The 16,810-nt window shown below is 53.6% G+C and overlaps 4 protein-coding genes across 4 annotated transcripts; 1 reads left to right on the top strand and 3 right to left on the bottom strand.

Moving 5' to 3' along the window:
- Positions 1–592: 592 nt before the first annotated feature.
- On the bottom strand, positions 593–2,686 carry BDV59DRAFT_36587 (casein kinase 1 family protein). The gene is made up of 4 exons (XM_073696268.1): positions 2,434–2,686; positions 2,309–2,381; positions 1,197–2,246; positions 593–1,091 (listed from the first exon to the last, which is right to left on the bottom strand). The coding sequence occupies exons 1-3, from the start codon at positions 2,443–2,445 to the stop codon at positions 1,219–1,221; spliced, it is 1,113 nt and encodes a 370-aa protein (XP_073547741.1). The 5' UTR covers positions 2,446–2,686; the 3' UTR covers positions 593–1,091; positions 1,197–1,218.
- Positions 2,687–3,379: 693 nt separating this feature from the next.
- Positions 3,380–3,893, bottom strand: BDV59DRAFT_179192 (uncharacterized protein). The gene has a single exon (XM_073689874.1). The coding sequence runs from the start codon at positions 3,843–3,845 to the stop codon at positions 3,552–3,554; it is 294 nt and encodes a 97-aa protein (XP_073547740.1). The 5' UTR covers positions 3,846–3,893; the 3' UTR covers positions 3,380–3,551.
- A 306-nt stretch (positions 3,894–4,199) lies between these two features.
- BDV59DRAFT_36513 (uncharacterized protein) lies at positions 4,200–4,768 on the bottom strand. The gene has a single exon (XM_073696267.1). The coding sequence runs from the start codon at positions 4,683–4,685 to the stop codon at positions 4,395–4,397; it is 291 nt and encodes a 96-aa protein (XP_073547739.1). The 5' UTR covers positions 4,686–4,768; the 3' UTR covers positions 4,200–4,394.
- Positions 4,769–11,911: 7,143 nt separating this feature from the next.
- BDV59DRAFT_179177 (ubiquitin-binding TORC1 subunit KOG1) lies at positions 11,912–16,632 on the top strand. The gene is made up of 4 exons (XM_073689873.1): positions 11,912–12,714; positions 12,775–15,818; positions 15,872–16,205; positions 16,263–16,632. Exons 1-4 carry the CDS (start codon positions 12,259–12,261, stop codon positions 16,602–16,604), a joined length of 4,176 nt encoding a protein of 1,391 aa, XP_073547738.1. The 5' UTR covers positions 11,912–12,258; the 3' UTR covers positions 16,605–16,632.
- Positions 16,633–16,810: the final 178 nt, after the last annotated feature.

Here is a 16,810-nt window from a genome sequence, read left to right as displayed (position 1 = left end):
TGAGCCTTACTAGAACCAGCCCGTCACATGGAGCTGAGAAGAATAAAATGCAGACGATAGAGCACCATTAAGCGGAGATAAAACACGACTGACGCAGATACCACCCCGGAAGCGACCCTAGCCAGATTCCGTCGCCAACCACCCATCCGAGACACATATTCTCGTTGCTCAAATCGACCGCACCCTGCCCCATTCCGTATATGTGATCTTCCATACGGTATCGGCTCGAGGACATCGGCGAGCCTCCAGACTGAAGACATTCGAGAAGAACCGTCCCTCAACATGCATCTGCTGCCCCTGCACATTCATCGTCCCCAATACTGCGTCATATGACAATCTGGAATAGCAAAACAAACAAAAAGACAGAAAAAGGAGGGAAAACCAGCAAGCAAACAAGGGGAAGGTGCACAGGAATTGAAACAGAACAGCCCTGAGACATGGAATCTGGAGAGAGGGAGATTCACCAGATTAGATCCTGTTCTGCCAGGAGACTGAAAAGTTTCATGTTGCATCCTTGCCAGTCTAAACTCCCAGTCATCTCTCCCCAAAGAAGTTGAATGCGGGGAGGAGAGTAGACATGACATAGCCACAGTAAGAGCGTTTTGAAGCTGCCATCAATGGCCTCTGCACCCAGCGAATTCGACGCGGCGGATCGACACAGGAAGTCTCCACGGGTGACAGAAAGGCGAAAATTAATCGAAGGCAAGCGGACGAGTCGGAACAAAACGCGATGGATCGAAACGGGCGTACCGGAGGCGATCGAAAACGGGACAACGGGCTAACAGAGGATGCAACGGAAAGAAAATTAAGGAAAATAGCACGAAGTGAGACCCAAGGCGAGATCAAAGTCGGGGAAAAATATGCTGCGCATCGCAGAAAATGACCGGTATCACGATATTCCTGGGCTCCTCGAGACATCATGCCAACATGCAGGTAACCGAAGCCACGCCGCCCGAAGAGACGCGAAAATCGAGCCACCCGTCATGCCACACAATTAGTACCACTGAGCACCGTACCCATCGTCCCGCTTCGAGCGACCACCAGCAGGCCCATAAGCACCTGGAGCAGCAACCTTGGAAGCAGAACGCAGCCTAACGCCGAAGACTATGAGATTAGTCAGATTCTAGGACTCAACGACCTCTACGATGGAGGATTCAGGGGGAAAGCACCGAACGCAGAGGAAAGGGGTTCCCTACACGGAACCTAGGTTTCAGATACTCACATCCTATCGCTTCCTCCCACAGCACGGTTAGTGTCAGGGGTGTTGTCAATGGCTCCACGGTCAATGACCTTGCGCCGCTGGCTAGAGATGGCGCCGGGTTTGGCGGCGGCACCGGGGGTGCCCATGGGGGCGGCACCCACCTGGCGGCGCTGTTGCTCCTCAGCCTCCTTGTCCTTCTTGCTGTTGGCATCAACGATCATGGCGGCGTTCTTCTGGTATTTGTAGACGGTCCAGTCGAAGACGTAGTCGTACTGGAAGGATTCACGGACGAACAGGTCGCGGAAGATCTTGCGAAGGTAGGAGTAATCGGGCTTGTCGTCGAAGCGGAGCGAACGGGTGTAGTTCAGGTAGATGGAGAACTCGTTGGGGAACCCCCGGCAGAGAACCTCGGTCGGGGTGGTCATCTTCTTCTCCATGATGCGGTCGTACTTCTGCTTCTTGGTCGCGGCCTTCAGACCCTGCCAGGGGAGGGTGCCACGGCAGAAGTAGAGCATCACGTAGCCCAAGGATTCCATGTCATCACGACGAGACTGTTCGACACCCAGATGAGTGTTGATACTGGCGTAACGAGCGGTTCCGGTGAGGTTCTTGTTCTCGCGGTAGGGGATGTGGAAGTGAGTCTTCGGGTCCCGGTACTTTTTGGCCAAGCCGAAATCAATGACATTGACCTGGTTGCCACGCTTGCCGATACCCATCAGGAAGTTGTCGGGCTTGATGTCACGATGGATGAAGGATTTGGCGTGGATGTATTCGATGCGGGAAATGAGCTGGTCGGCCAGGAGAAGGACGGTCTTGAGGGAGAATTTGCGGTTGCAGAAGTTGAAGAGATCCTCCAGACTGGGACCCAACAGATCGATCACCATGGCATTGTAGTCACACTCAGTACCGAACCAACGCACGAAGGGGATACCGACACCACCGGCCAGGGACTTGTAGACACGGGCTTCGTATTCCAGCTGAGGGTGCTTGGCCTTGACGCTCTCGAGCTTGATGGCGATCTCCTCACCGGAGATGATGTTGGTGCCTAAACGAGGTCAGCCAGCGAGCTCAGGATAGGGGCTGGAGTCCTTCCTGGCGGTCACGTACCGAGATAGATGTCACCGAAACTACCACTGCCAATCTTACGGCCAATGCGGTATTTATTACCGACACGCAGATCCTAGAGGAAGTCAGAATGAGACGGATGAAGGGGACGGAGATGAGAGGCTTACCATGGTCGTCATGTTGAGTTGGAGCAACAGCTAAACGCCGTGACTGGAATCAACTGGGTGAGTCAGTGGAAGGACGACGGAAAGATCTGGGCCTGGCGCAGAAGAAGGGAAGAGGAGAAGGAACAGAGAGGAGAGAAGCAGAGAGGGAGGCACGAACGATGAAGACGAGGAGGGAGAAGAGGGGAGAAGGGCCGGGGTCAGCGGCGGGCGCGTAGAGGAGGGGGCCTTGGCAGAGGAATCTGCTGGACAAGGCTGAACCAGCGAAAGGCGAGGGGTGAATGAGGAGAGAGAGCAGAGGAGAAGGGATAAGGGTCTAGAAAGAAAAGAGAAGAGCAAGCGAGAGACTCACCAAGACGAAGGGAGATGGCGGTGATGTCGACCAGACGGACCGACCGAAGGGTAAAAAGGCGGAGAGAAGAAAGGAGATTTGCAGCTGACCGACCTCGAAAACGGCAGGCAAATGGCAGGAAAATACCGCACCCGCGAGTACGAGGGGACAGAAGGAAGATGAACGCTAGGAAGGCAACGGAGGGAGGGAGATGGAAGAGAAGAAATCAAGGACAAAGCCTTGAGATCGAAGAAGGGAATGATAGAGAGGGAGAGAGGGAGAGGAGGAAGAGGAAGAGAAAATGGATAGAGAAGAGAGAGAGAGAGTGGCAGAGGCAGAGGCAGAGAGGGGGCGGGTAAGAAAACACTGCGTATTGTATGGTAATCATTACCTTCACTGGACTTTAGCCATGGGGGCCTACAAGTACCTCTACATAGACTATTCAATGAAGCTGGAATCGATAGAATAAGAGCAGGATAATAATGACAAGAATTAGACAAGAACCAATAAACGCAAAAGACATAGGTATCTATCTGGTAGTATCTCTTTAGGTATCTACCCGGACATACCTAGAGCAGGTAGACTTCCAATGAGGGATACCTCCTACAATCTGGGATACTCGGATAGAATCCTGTTCACCCTGACGAACCTAAAGTAAGGTATCTATCCACCTAGGTAACCTTCTCGATCTATCAACCGCCAAATCTAAAATGATACATCCTCTCCCCAAGCAAATCATCCCTACCTACTCCGTAGGTAGAACTCATCTCCAATTCCCAGCCACCCAGTACTACAGCGTATGTAACATTGGGCGGCAAAATGGTAAGGAAAACCAAAAAAGCCTCACCCGGACCATACCGTATCGCCCCAGGCCGTAAAGCAACCGGCATCCGATGGCCACATGGATGAAGGACGATGGATGATGACACTTGGGCTGGTATGTGGAAGGTGGCCACAGGGAAACGTTCATATCTGTCGAGAGATCATCTGAGTTCCCCCATGATGCCCATGAGCCGCCTAAGAGACCCAATAATAAATCAAAAGAAACAACCGACAGCGGGCCTCTTTGGGCAGAAGTCGTCATCTTATCACACCCCCATCTGCTGCCTGTCACCTTTACGGCATACCATCTAACGTATTCTATTGTTTCACCGCTGGCGATGATCTTCGCTACGGTGTAAACACGAGATCCACCTTTCCCAACGGTCTGCTCGTAAAAATAAACCCGGAAAAAAGACGACATGCAATCCTGAAAGAACCCCAATGGCCGTATTCATTATTCATAATATTCAGAATCTGACCAGAATTTCCTACCTAGGTACATGGTTGGAGTTCTCCCATCCACCTGTACCACGTCTACCCTCTCAATCAGTTAACTGCACCTTACGTACACGATCTTCACTTCTAGGTAGTCTAATAAATCGGTCGTCAGAATCTCCCCCCAGCGTGGCATCGCCACCCCTTGCCGCAAGACTTTCATCGCTCCGACAACAGCCACTGCCCATTTGCCAGCTGGACCGGGCTCGTTGACCCCCCCAATCTGACGACGGACAACTCAGACAGCTCCTATCAAATTAAGCGGAAGACACGCGGGTACAGCCTGCCCCCGTACCACCAGCGAGGCGCATTGGTGCTACAATCTTAATAGCATGGGACAGGAAAATATCCACCAACTTTCATTGCAAGTCAATTGACGACGGGTTACAGAGACCCAACAGGAAAGAAAAGGAATAGTAATAGTACAGTCCAAAGTCAAAGAGTCGAAAGATGAAGGGGTATAAGAAGAAATGAAGTAAGAAAAAGAGAAAAGATCCATGATCCATGTCAGGATGAAGAAAGAAAACTGTGAAGATAGAAAGCAAAAGACAAGATAACGAGGTAAACGATAACATGCCCGGCGCTCGGTCCAGAAACAAGGTAACATCGCATGCAACCAAAGCCATCAGAACATCTTCAAGAAGTAGAATCGTAACGCCTTGATTGGTTTTTTAAAAGAAAACAAGCCCGGACAACCATCAATTCCAAGCACTGGTCGGGTCAAGGTATCAACTTCCAATGGAATACAAACAAATCACACGCTGGAAGCACTTCATATCATGTTCGTTGCTGCAGGCCCTTCGCCCGTGTTGCGAGGCTTGCTTTTGTCTGGAGAGTGGGACCGCGTCTCATCCTCGTCCAGACGACGCCGCCACTCGGCAAGGCTGTCGCTCAGGCCAGTCTCCTTCGTTGGGGTCCGATCGAAGTCGGACTGGGTGCTGAGGCGATAGTTCCGGTTAGTACTCTCCCAGTGGGTGCGCAGGGCCTCCAGCTCGTTGGCGAGCGAGTCCAGAGCCATCGAGCCCCGGTTGTCGGGGAACGGTTCGTCTTGAGACACGGCACTGTTGGCTCGTGATCGGTTTCCTGCGCCGATAGTATTGCTGGAGGCATTGCTATGCGTACGAGTGATGCCGTTGAGGCCTTGGATGGGCTGCGACTGCCGGCGGTAGTGCCCGACCGACGCCTCGACCTGGTCGAGAAGCATGGTGACCTTCTGCTCGGCGTCTGACGCACGGGTTTCCAGAAGCGAGTTCTCATGCTTGAGCTGTTCCAGTTCCGAGCGGCTCTTCTCTGCCGCGGCCAGCAGTTCGTTCCTCATATTCTCATACTCGGACCGGGACTTGGTCTTGTCCGTCTCGGCAGCGGATAACTGCTCCCTCAGCCTTGCAACCTGGCTCTCCAGATTGGAGATGGATGCAGAGGCCTCCTGCCGCAGATCAGAGATCGATTCCTGCAGCTGCGAACGTTCCGCCTCCCACTCCTTGGAGCCTGCGGAAGCTCCGGTGGAATCAGTCGAGCCCTTTTGGGCCGCTTCAAGGTCGGACTGCATCTTTGCATTCTGCGCCTTGTAGCGGGACAGCTCATCCTTCATCCGCTTCAACATCTTCTCGGTGCCTTTGACGTAGTGGACCGCAGACTGATAGTCGTTCTCCAACTGTTCAAGCTTCTCCCGGTAGGCACGGTCGGCTTCTTGTTCGCGTGTTTCAAAGGACATCTTCAAGTCATCATGAGCCTTGAGACTGGTCGACAGTTGTTGCTCTAATTCACGCAGTCTGCCCTGTTCGGGCGTCCCGTACCGAGACCCAGGAGAGTCAACCCGGGGCGAGCGTCGATCTCCGTAGTTAACTCCCCGGTCACCGAGAAGGTCCTTCAGAGCAGCATGCTGGATGGCCAACGCGCCGGCCTCTCGCTGGTGGTTCTCTAGTTGAGCCTTGAGGTCTCTGTTGTCAGCTGCATGTGATTGACTCTCCTTCATGGCCGCCTGAAGCTGTCTGCGAAGCTGCAGGCCTTCCCGGCTAGCCTGCTCCTGGTAAGCTTCCAGGCCAGCAATTCTTTCTTCGGCACGCCGGAGCTTGTCTGCAGCGTCGTCCGCCGCCGTCTGGCTGGCCTTCGCAAGCTTGTTAGCTCTCTCAATCTGCTCCTCCAAGACTGCCACCCGTTGATCCGCCAGAGAACGCATCGACGCTTCAGAGTCAAACGAGGAAGCCCGTTCCAGCCCAAGGAGGAACGCATTCTTATGGGTCTCGGCTTCCCTGGCACTCGTTTCCGCCAGCTCCTCTGCATCCCGTAAGCGCCGGGTTGTGTTCTCCAGCTCGGTGGTTCGCTCCTCATGTTCTGACCGCAGCTGGAGAAGCTTCCTCTCCAATCCTTCCCGGCGCTCACGCTCTTCCTCGAGCTGCTTTTCGATCAGCGCGGCCTTCTCCGAGGATGCCGTGACAGCCTCCCGTAAACCGCCGAGATTAGTTCCAAGGTCCTTCAAGCGGCTGGAGGAGTCTTCGACCTTCTTCGACAGCTCCTCCTTATCCAGGGTCAGCCGTTTCACATTAGATTCGGCATCGGCACGCAGCAGCGACTCCTCCCGAAGGGCAGCTTCAGTTCGGTGGAGCTCTGCACGAAGACTTTCAAGCTCGAGTGCATTGCTCTGCATGTCAATTTCAGCTAGTCGTCTCCTCGTCGCTTCGGATGTCTCTTCGGCCAGTTCCCTTCCGCGCTTCTCCTGGTCAAGTTCCGACATCATGACCTCCAGCTTGGACTTCAACTCGTTCTGGGCCGCAAGTGCCAGAGCTAATCTTCGGCTAACGTCAGTGGTGCGATCAGTGATCGTCTCATCGGGGTCCTGATAGCCGCCATCAGGCTGAGGCGTGCCATGCTGACTGCCACCATGGGCGGCCAACTTGGCGCGGGCATAGGCAGCCTCGTTGACAGCGACATCTCTCTGGTGCTCGACCTCGGCGACTCGCTTGGATGCAATGGCAGCCTGTCGGTCCACGGTGGCTTGCATCTTCGCCAGCTCCGCCCTCATTGACAGGAAGGCTTCGATCAGAGGACGGTCTTCGTCGGCGAACGAATCCGCGGCGCGTTCGTCCAAGCCAGGGCCTGTCGAAGTATTCGGGGTATACCCCGCCTTCTTCGCCAAAGCCAGCTCAGACGCATACCATGCATTGCGGCTTTTCACGGCCTCGAGCTCCTTTATCAACGCTTCCTGATGAGCTGTCAATCTGGGAGACCGAGGCTCGTCCCCAAGTGTCCGTGAGTTCCGATAAGCCCGAGACTCCACGGAACCATCGATGCTGGAATGCCGCCCGAGGACGGACTCGTCAGCACTATCCATAGAGCTTCGTTGCCTATGTTGGCGCAAGGAGCGTTGTCGGGAAGGTCCACTCATGAGAGGCGCCGCTTCGCCGGCTTCCATGGCCCTCGCAGACAGCCTCGATGGCGGCTTTGCAGACGCGGAATCTTGAGCAAACCTGGGGTCCTTCGGAGACTCCCTGGCCACGGGAGACTCCCCATCTCGATCGCTCCCCATTGCTCGAACGGTATCCACAGGAGGTCCACCATACGCCCGATCCAGTTTGGTGGGAGTCTTGCTTCTGGGATTCATTGCATTTTGTGGCGTACTGCCGCGAGCGCCGGGAGTTGGCGCCTGGCCTGGCGGGGGAGGCCCGGACGGGGCTTGGGCGATAGAAGCCCGGGGTAGTCTGGAACCCGGCCCCGGGCTTGGGCCATATTCAGCTGGCCGACCAGTCGGACTCATGACACTGTCCCGGGAAGAACCCGGTCGTCGTGGATCCACCGCCTGGTTTTGCGCTTCCCGAGACGTACGACCCGACTGCTGGCCTGGTTTATCGGCACTGACCTTTCTCATGGCCATCGACTGGGGCACCTTTTCACCATTTTGCGGCTCGGCCGGGTACCGAATCTTTGCGGTGTCCAGGATGTACGTCATGCTAAGCTCCGTGGCGTCTCTCGGTGCAGAGCTGGGTTCACCAGCCATGACAATGATCTGTTTTCCGAACGCTGTCATGCTGTGGCCGGAACGCGGCGATGGAGCAGGCCCCATGTTTTGGAAAGAATACCAGCGCCGAGTCGAGATGCGGAAGGCGGCCAAATCACCCAGATCCACACCTTCATCGGTGCGACCACCGAAAATGTACATCACATCGTTCACCAGGGCTGCGGCATGACCTTCTCGTGGGGTTGGAATAAACCCAACGCAGTCCAATTGGGCCCACTGATTGGCACGGGGGTCATAGGACCATACATCGTTAAACCATTGTACACCGTTGGTACCTCCAAACCTGGGGAGGTTGGTCAGCGGATAGTGCGAATGATGGATGTAGTACAGCAGAGGAACAACTTACAAGTAGAGTTTGTCGTTGAAACTCACGATCGTGTGGTTGGTTCTGGCCGGAGGGATTTGACCGGCAGGCGGTCCGCCCTCATGGGTATTCCGAATGAGGAATTCCCACTTGTTGTTCGGATTTTGGAGTTGGTTGAGGTCAAACGCGAGGAGGTCATTGAAGAAATAGCCCTCAACCTGTCCGCCAAAGACGTAAAGCTTGGAGCCGAGAATGTTCAAAGTGTGGCCGTAACGACCGGAGGGGCGAGGACCTGGGGGGATGGAGCGCGACCATTGCCGGGAAGCTTCACAGGTCAGTCGGGGAGCCCCTGACAGAAACGAAGAACGTGGGGGACTCACAGGTATTGAGAAGGTAAAGCGTATCATCTAATGTGTCGTTCTCATCGACCTTGGTATCACCACCGAATACAATGAAGGCATTTCCAACGAGCAAGCTAGCGTGGCCGACTCTCGGACCTGGCCCCTCGGACACGGTAGCGATGGGAAAGCACGACAGATTCCCGCCGCTGCTCTCGACCATCCACAGATCCCCCTTCACGGTCGAACCATCAATCAGACCACCCATCAGATAGATATCGCCTTCTTTGGAGGCAACTGCGTTCACGGCGGCGCCATATCGCGGGAACGGGTTCCCCTGGGGCGACGAGAAATTGAGGCGACGCTGCGACCATGGATAGAGGGATGCACCGGGGCTGGTTTGGGGGCTGGTACTCGCACCCTGGCGTGGGACCTGGAGGCAAACAATTCGTTAGCAATCAGTTCGGATGACCGATCCAGGGACAATGCTACAGGCGTGGGGGGGAAGTATGTTGGGGACCAACCTGCGATTCGGATTCGGCTCTTTGTCGCATGCGCTGCTGATCCGGGCTGCTTGTGCTGGTGACGGAATTCAAGGAGTTATTGTAACTGCTGCTCGGGGTGGGCGTCTGGGAACTCCCTTCCCGTTCTTTGACAGCATTGGGGCCGAGGGACGGCGCGCCTTCGGAAGTATGCAGATTTCTCGTCGCGGGAGGGAGGCCGGGCCCCTGTTGATTCTTTTTGGATTTGAATAGAAAGGCCATCGTGAGATTGGAATCGTAAACAGTCGTTCAGTGGGCTCGTGACGGACGCGAACGCTGGGGCTTCCAGACCAGCCGAACCAGGAGTTCAATGGGAGAAAAGATGATAGCGAAAAGGAGTGAGACACAAACAGAAGAAAGTCACGAAACGAAAGAAGAGACGACAAACGCGCCGGGCTCTGGGCCGTCGAACGAAGGAATGACGGAAGAAGTTGGTCGAGGAGGGGCGAGAGGTTTCGCACCAGGTCAGCGTCACGGAGTTCCCAGGGAGAAAGAGTCCCTTCTACTTCCAAAGGAACTTCGCGACACTTGGGTGGTTTTCAGGGAGCATGGGCGAGTTATGGGGAACAGGGGGGTGGGGATAGAAAGAAGAAAAGAAAAAGAAAAGGCGACGAGAGAAAGGAAGAGGCGGAGGAGGAAGAGGCAGGTCGGAGAAAAGAAGAGAGGAATTCGAACGGAGAAGATGGAGAAGAAGATCGGAGAGTGAGGGAGAAGGAGAGGGAGGAGAGAGAGAGAGTAAATGGATGAGAATGAATAATGCGAGGTTCCGGCGTTTCAGACTCTCTGGCCAGCATTAGATAATATTTTCTTTTTCTTTTTCTTTTTTTTTTTAATTTTTTTATTTATTGGGGGTTTGTGTTGTTTGGTTGGTCTTTAGTCGCGAAAGGGGGAAAAAGGAAAATCATTTACCTGGACTGACTCCCTCAGGCGACAGAGATGGAGGAATTAAGAGAAATTAAGAGCAAAAGACGGTGGCCACGAGGGTAGAAAAGGGTTTGCCTTTCCACCGCCATGCCGACAGCGAGATGCACCCCTGGTCTTCACCTCCCTCAAGTATGTACGAGGCACCCAGAGTTATTTGCCGGATTTCTACGTTGCTAAATTCCTGAGCTATCAACGAGTCATTTGGATTTAGGTGAGAAGATCATGAAACAGGAGATAGGCCAAACGAAAAGAAGAGAGAATCGAAAAAAAAAAAAGAAAAGAAAAGAAAAGAAAAAAATCTGTGTCGGTAAAAAGTCGATTAACTCCAGCTTCATGTACTTTGACGTGGAGAATCCACCCAGCGATGCACTCAGATGCATTCAGTTGCATATGAACTGACTATTCTCCGTCCCGGTCGGTCCCTGACTTGCCTCGCGTACAGATCTGCAGATGGAGCCGATCCCACAACCATCAGTCAGTGGAAATTTCCCTGTTCGCATTCCAGACGGTGACCGGGGCGTACGCAGTACAAGATCTTAATAGATGTCTTTTGACGGCGTGCTTGCATCCGGTCTCATCTCAGATTCAGTCATTTAGTTAGCCACGAAGCCGAGAGGATTAGTCACCCCAGCCCTTCCTTGCAGCACACCGTATCAGAGGAAGAAACATGACCAAAACAAGAGCAGCTTCATGCCTGATCCCACATACGGCCTACATCCGGGCCATCTGTACGACCGGTGCAAGAACTGTCCCGTCTCTCCCTTTCAAAGAACAGCCGGTGAGAGCGCTGGGAAGAATTTGATGATGCGTTCTATAATTATCATTCTTCTGCCACCCTCTTGATTGAGTGGGGGACGATCAACAGTGCACCGTTGGAACAAACGATGATGACTGGCGGACGGCCCTCGGAATCCCTCGACTGAACGCTTAGTTCGGGGGGACTAACTCCAGAGAACGCTCGGAGCCAGGGACAGTCCCGAAGAAAGGGCGGATCCAGGGGTAAGGGGGAGAGGAAGTGGTTGAACCATGCCAGCCGAACGACGAACTGGGGGTTGGGCGGAGGGGCATCCATCATCCCGCCACCAGGGATGGATCGCTCCCTGCTTGCCATCGAATAGTATGTACGTCCGTTCATTGTTTCCCTCCCTTCCCCCTTAACTTTTATTTATCTGGGTGATCTGCCGTCAAGCATGAGCTCCAGTATGGAGATCAACACTCCAGCCACAGTGATTGTCTGCCGGGATAGAATGGATCAATCAAATGCAATGGAGCAGACATGCCACTTTGTCGACTTGAAGTCAACTGAAGTTTTGGAATGTGCTCTGTGATAAATTCGTGAAGTCTATACTTACATGAATCCAAAAGAAATTAGGTAGACCAGGCTGTACACTTTGGCCGTTTCAGTTGGTGCGGATAAAATATATCTACGGTGTGCCTAGGCTGTACATGAACTTCCAGTAGTATCAAGCTGTCGATTTTATTCCGTATATCCCTCTCTTGAATACCAGTCCACTTAACTACTTAACGATATATATATATATATATATAGATTACATATCTAAACAAAACTCCCCATATACACAGTTGTGATCAGACTCCAGAGTGGCCAATGAATGCCGTCACAACGGCGCGGATCTACAGATTCTCCGGCCCACCGGATGCCAAGATATCACACCCGAAGCTCATGACGACCTCTTCATTCCACCCCGACTACCATCTCAACCCTCTGGAGCTGCGGGCTTTGGAGAAAGGTGCCCGTAATTGTCTTGCCAAGTGCAGAAGACCTCTTCTACAGAAATTTGGGCTTCTTTGGAAATCATACTAGGCCCTCTTTGCGCGGTTGCCTTCCGTCTCTCGTTGCGGAGCCTCCATCAGCTCAGTAGTGAGATGATAAGGTGAGCAACGACGTGCATATCCGCTTACCACCCAGCCAAATAATCGGACTTCTACTAACCCCGATGATTTATCTTCGCATTTCACAACAGAGCTGTCCCGCTTTCTGACCCGTCTTGACAGTGGCATTCTTTGCATCCGAAGAACATCATGGTCGACGCGCAATGAAGAACCCTCATTCGAATATGGACGACAATACACCGAAGCCCCAAGCCTCGAGCCTCACGGTTGAACCTCGAAAGAACCACACCAAATCCGTTCGGGTTGCCTTTGGCCCCGATCTAGAAACTTATATCCCACCGCGCGATAAGTCCCCCGCTCCCGCGGCCGGACACCACCGCTCGTTCACCACCATCGAACGGACGCAACCCCCCGTCACCTCTCCGGAAAGGCCGACCAGCTCAGCCGGTGAGAACCCGCCTGTTGCAGAACGCGTCATTTCCGATAGAGCCTCCGACAGCGGTCGGCCCACCGCCGCCTTGAAACGGGCCAAAAGCGACTACGGCCCCAGATTGGGTTTCGACAAGTCGGTTGCTGGCGACAACGATGAAGATTTCGCTATGAGACATGGGTGGCAAGAGGAGTACACGTCGAGCGAGTACCTGAAGATCCTCCACTCGGTAAGCAGCAGCCCTACACCTCGGGGGACCTCTTCAAATTTCCTGGTCTCATTCATATAGAACTTCTACATGTACTTCACCGAGAAACGACATGAAACGACTGGTATCCCAAGAGATCCCGTAGGGAGCTGGCCGAGTCAAGACTGGCGAATGAGAGACCGCCTGAAAACGGTCTCTGCCGCCCTTGCCATATGCTTGAACATCGGCGTCGACCCTCCAGATGTGGTCAAAACCAATCCGACTGCGAAGCTTGAATGTTGGGTCGACCCCACGTCAACTACCGGCGGTGGTCAAACCAAGATCATGGAGCAGATCGGAAAGAAGTTACAAGAACAGTACGAGACGTTGAGTCTAAGAACTAGATACAAACAGTATTTGGATCCGTCGGTCGACGAAACTAAGAAATTTTGCATATCCCTGCGACGCAACGCTAAAGATGAAAGAGTGCTCTTCCATTACAACGGCCACGGCGTTCCTCTTCCGACCCAGTCTGGTGAAATTTGGGTATTCAACAAGAATTACACCCAGTACATTCCCGTGTCGCTCTATGATCTCCAGTCCTGGCTCGCTGGGCCAAGCCTGTTTGTTTTCGATGTCTCCAATGCAGGGAACATTGTCCAAAACTTCCACAACTTTGTCGACAAGCACATAAAGGAGAATGCCGAGGCTCAGAGCCGTGACCCCAACGCCCTCGTCCAGAATTACGGGGATTGTATAATTCTTGCGGCCTGCCAGAAGACTGAAGCGCTCCCGACAAATCCAGACCTCCCGGCGGATCTATTTACCTGCTGTTTGACTACGCCCATCGAGATCGCTCTTCGGTTTTTCATTCTCCAGAACCCCCTCCAGAGCACCGTGTCCATTGATGAATTTCGGGTCCCAGGGCGCTTGCAGGACCGCCGCAGTCCTCTTGGAGAGCTGAACTGGATCTTCACGGCCATTACGGATACTATCGCATGGAATACCCTGCCACGGCCATTGTTTAAGAAGCTTTTCCGGCAAGACTTGATGGTTGCAGCCCTATTCAGGAATTTCCTACTGAGCGAGCGGATAATGCGCACATATAAATGCCACCCGATCTCGTCTCCACCATTACCGGAAACACATCATCATCCGTTATGGAAGAGCTGGGACTTGGCTGTCGAAATGGTCCTTGCCCAGCTCCCTGCGCTTATCGACCATGAGGAGGGTCGTAGACAATACGATTACCAGCACTCTACCTTTTTCGCCGAACAACTGACTGCTTTCGAGGTCTACCTCTCGTCTGGTCCCACCGAGAAAAACCCCCCGGATCAACTACCCATCGTCCTACAGGTCCTGCTGAGTCAGGCCCACCGATTACGAGCATTAATCTTGCTCAGCAAGTTTCTAGATTTAGGTCCTTGGGCTGTCCATCTAGCATTGAGCATTGGCATTTTCCCTTATGTCGTCAAACTTCTCCAGTCTGCGGCCCAGGAGTTGAAACCAGTGATGGTCTTCATCTGGGCGCGGATTATGGCCGTCGATCATACTGTCCAGAATGATCTCTTAAAGGACAACGGGATCCACTACTTCATCTCCATCCTCAACCCTTCTTCACCGATTCCAGTGGGCAATGCCAGCGAGCATCGGGCTATGTGTGCCTTTATCGTTTCTATATTCTGCAAGAATTATCCCCAAGGACAGAACGTGTGCCTCTCTGGAGAGCTCTTTGACTCGTGCCTTGTACACTTAATGGACGTCGAGAATCCCTTGTTACGTCAATGGTCATGCCTCTGCATCAGCATGCTCTGGTGCGATTTCCCTGAAGCAAAGTGGATGGGTATTCGATGCGCGGCACCTGCACGCCTCTGCGAGCTGAACTTCGACCCTGTCCCCGAAGTCCGGGCCGCAATGTTGCACGCAGTAACCACATTCTTGGGAATCCCAGATCTGACTGATCAGGTCGCCCAGATTGAAGAGTCCTTAGCTATGGCTGTGTTACCGATGTCTGCAGATGGTAGCGTACTTGTGAGAAAAGAGCTGTTGGTCTTCTTCTCGACGTTTGTGAAGCGTTACCAGAACAAGTTCCTTGTTGCTGCGTTTGACGAATTCCAGGAGGAAAAGCGAAACCTCCTTGTCAAGGCAGAGCAGACACATTCCAAAGGACTCACCCTCGAAGACATGCCAAATGGTTCGGCCGGTGGCAACCCAAAGCCGCGGGCATTGTCTCGCAACACCACGTTCGGTGCTATTTGGAAACAACTTCTCATTTTCTCCGTTGACCCCCACCCTGATATCGCACAGGATGCCTGCATGATTGTCGATTATATCCATCTTGCCCTGTTGCAATCCCCCATGGCCTCACTGACTGAAACGGTTCGACATGAAATCTTGGAGCTCACAAATCGGGTATCGCCCAAGCTACAGGTTCGCGAGAAACTGGAGTCCCGAACCGCAACACCTCCTACCCCTCCGTCGCTCGCACCCCCAAAGCAGGAAGGCTATCTTTCCTTAAGCTTGAAGCGGACCGCAAGTGTTGCAGCATCGCTGAAAAACCTCGCTTTCGGCGGCCCGCCGTCTCCTGCAGAGTCACAACCCTCGCCACCGCCGACATCTCCGAAACAGCGCCTCCCTATGACGCCGCGAGGACGAGCGCCCCCTGAATGGACTCGCCCCCCTGAAGTAAATGATCAAGTCGCACCGGCGACGGCGTACCACCAGGCCCCAATACCTACATCCCGTGGGTTCGTGCCTAGGGACCCGTCAATGGCCCCAATTATTCCCCTGACCAGCCGGTTTCTCGACTGGTCCACAGAGGTAATCCCAGAATTTCTCCATTTGATCCGCGAGGACTACGACGGCGAATATGAACAATTTCTCACCCATGTCCAGTATTTCCGGGAACCCCAGATGAAACCCAATGAGCCCGACGAGCCCGGCAGCGCCGACTACAACGAGCGCCTTTGGAGACGAAGCCGCAACGAGAAGATCATCGCCGAAACCCAGCCCCTTAAAGGGAAAGCAGGAAGTCACCGATGGGATAATTCCCAGACGCTCTTGTCTAACAGCAGCCAACCGCTGAAGATGTGTTTCCACCAGTTCGAGGACCACATCGCCGTGGCTGATGATAAGGACACCATCGCGTAAGTATCGGTAGGGGAAATGCTGTGCGCATTGGTTGCTGACGCTGGAGTAGTATCTGGGATTGGCAACGTCACAAGTGTCTCAACCGGTTTTCTAACCGCAACCCGCCTGGGTCCAAGATTAACGAGGTTCGATATATTAACGAAGATGATCAGGCCCTTTTGATGACAGGATCTTCCGACGGCATCCTGAAGGTCTTCCGGAACTACGAGTCCACAAAGAACGTCGAGATCGTGACGGCCTTTAGGGCTCTACCGGAGCTTATCCCAAGTAACCGGAACGCCGGTCTCGTCATGGACTGGCAACAAGGACAAGGCAAGGCATTGGTTGCAGGTGACGTGAAAGTCATCCGTGTATGGAATGCCGCCACAGAGGTCTGCACGAATGTGGGTGCTTTCTTTGCATGCCACGATCGAATGATATTCTAACTCTATGTTTTCTAGGATATTCCTGCTCGATCGGGTTCATGTATCACATCTTTGACCTCCGACCAAGTGGCAGGCAACATCTTCGTGGCTGGGTTTGGGGACGGAGCTGTCCGGGTATTTGACCAGCGTCTTAAGCCCACCACCGCCATGGTTAAAGTGTGGCGCGAGCATAAGCAGTGGATCACGAACGTCCACATGCAGCGAGGAGGGCTTAGGGAGCTGGTGTCTGGAAGCCGAAACGGAGAGATCAAACTATGGGATCTTCGACTGTCCGACCCAATTTCAACAATCTACGCCACAAAAGATACCCTTCGCACCCTGAGCGTGCACGAACACGCGCCTGTCTTCATGGTGTAAGTACCCGACTCTCTGTAATGGCTCCTCCCGTCGTACTGACTCTATAGGGGCACAAACCGTCATGAAGTGAAGACCTTTAACGTCGACGGCTCCTACCTATCGACCTTCGAGCCATACTCGAGCTTCCTGCATCACAACCGGTCCTCGCCCATCGCGAGCACCGCCTTCCACCCGCACCGCACGCTATTTGCGTGTGCTGCGCTGAA

Source organism: Aspergillus ambiguus, assembly GCF_047715705.1.
Source record: "Aspergillus ambiguus strain CBS 117.58 unplaced genomic scaffold BDV59scaffold_17, whole genome shotgun sequence".
Lineage (NCBI taxonomy): Eukaryota > Fungi > Ascomycota > Eurotiomycetes > Eurotiales > Aspergillaceae > Aspergillus > Aspergillus ambiguus.
Note: the sequence above shows the minus strand (reverse complement) of the source record. Positions and strands in the feature narration are given on the sequence as shown.

Bases quoted from the DNA above. Each gene is read 5' to 3' on its own strand.
- BDV59DRAFT_179192 (XM_073689874.1), bottom strand. From the start codon at position 3,845: ATGACGACTTCTGCCCAAAGAGGCCCGCTGTCGGTTGTTTCTTTTGAT.
- BDV59DRAFT_36513 (XM_073696267.1), bottom strand. From the start codon at position 4,685: ATGTTACCTTGTTTCTGGACCGAGCGCCGGGCATGTTATCGTTTACCT.
- BDV59DRAFT_179177 (XM_073689873.1), top strand. From the start codon at position 12,259: ATGAAGAACCCTCATTCGAATATGGACGACAATACACCGAAGCCCCAA. The intron at 15,819-15,871 runs GTAAGTATCGGT...ACGCTGGAGTAG, and splicing joins GATGATAAGGACACCATCGC to TATCTGGGATTGGCAACGTC. The intron at 16,206-16,262 runs GTGGGTGCTTTC...TATGTTTTCTAG, and splicing joins CCACAGAGGTCTGCACGAAT to GATATTCCTGCTCGATCGGG.
- BDV59DRAFT_36587 (XM_073696268.1), bottom strand. The intron at 2,247-2,308 runs GTACGTGACCGC...GACCTCGTTTAG, and splicing joins TTTCGGTGACATCTATCTCG to GCACCAACATCATCTCCGGT.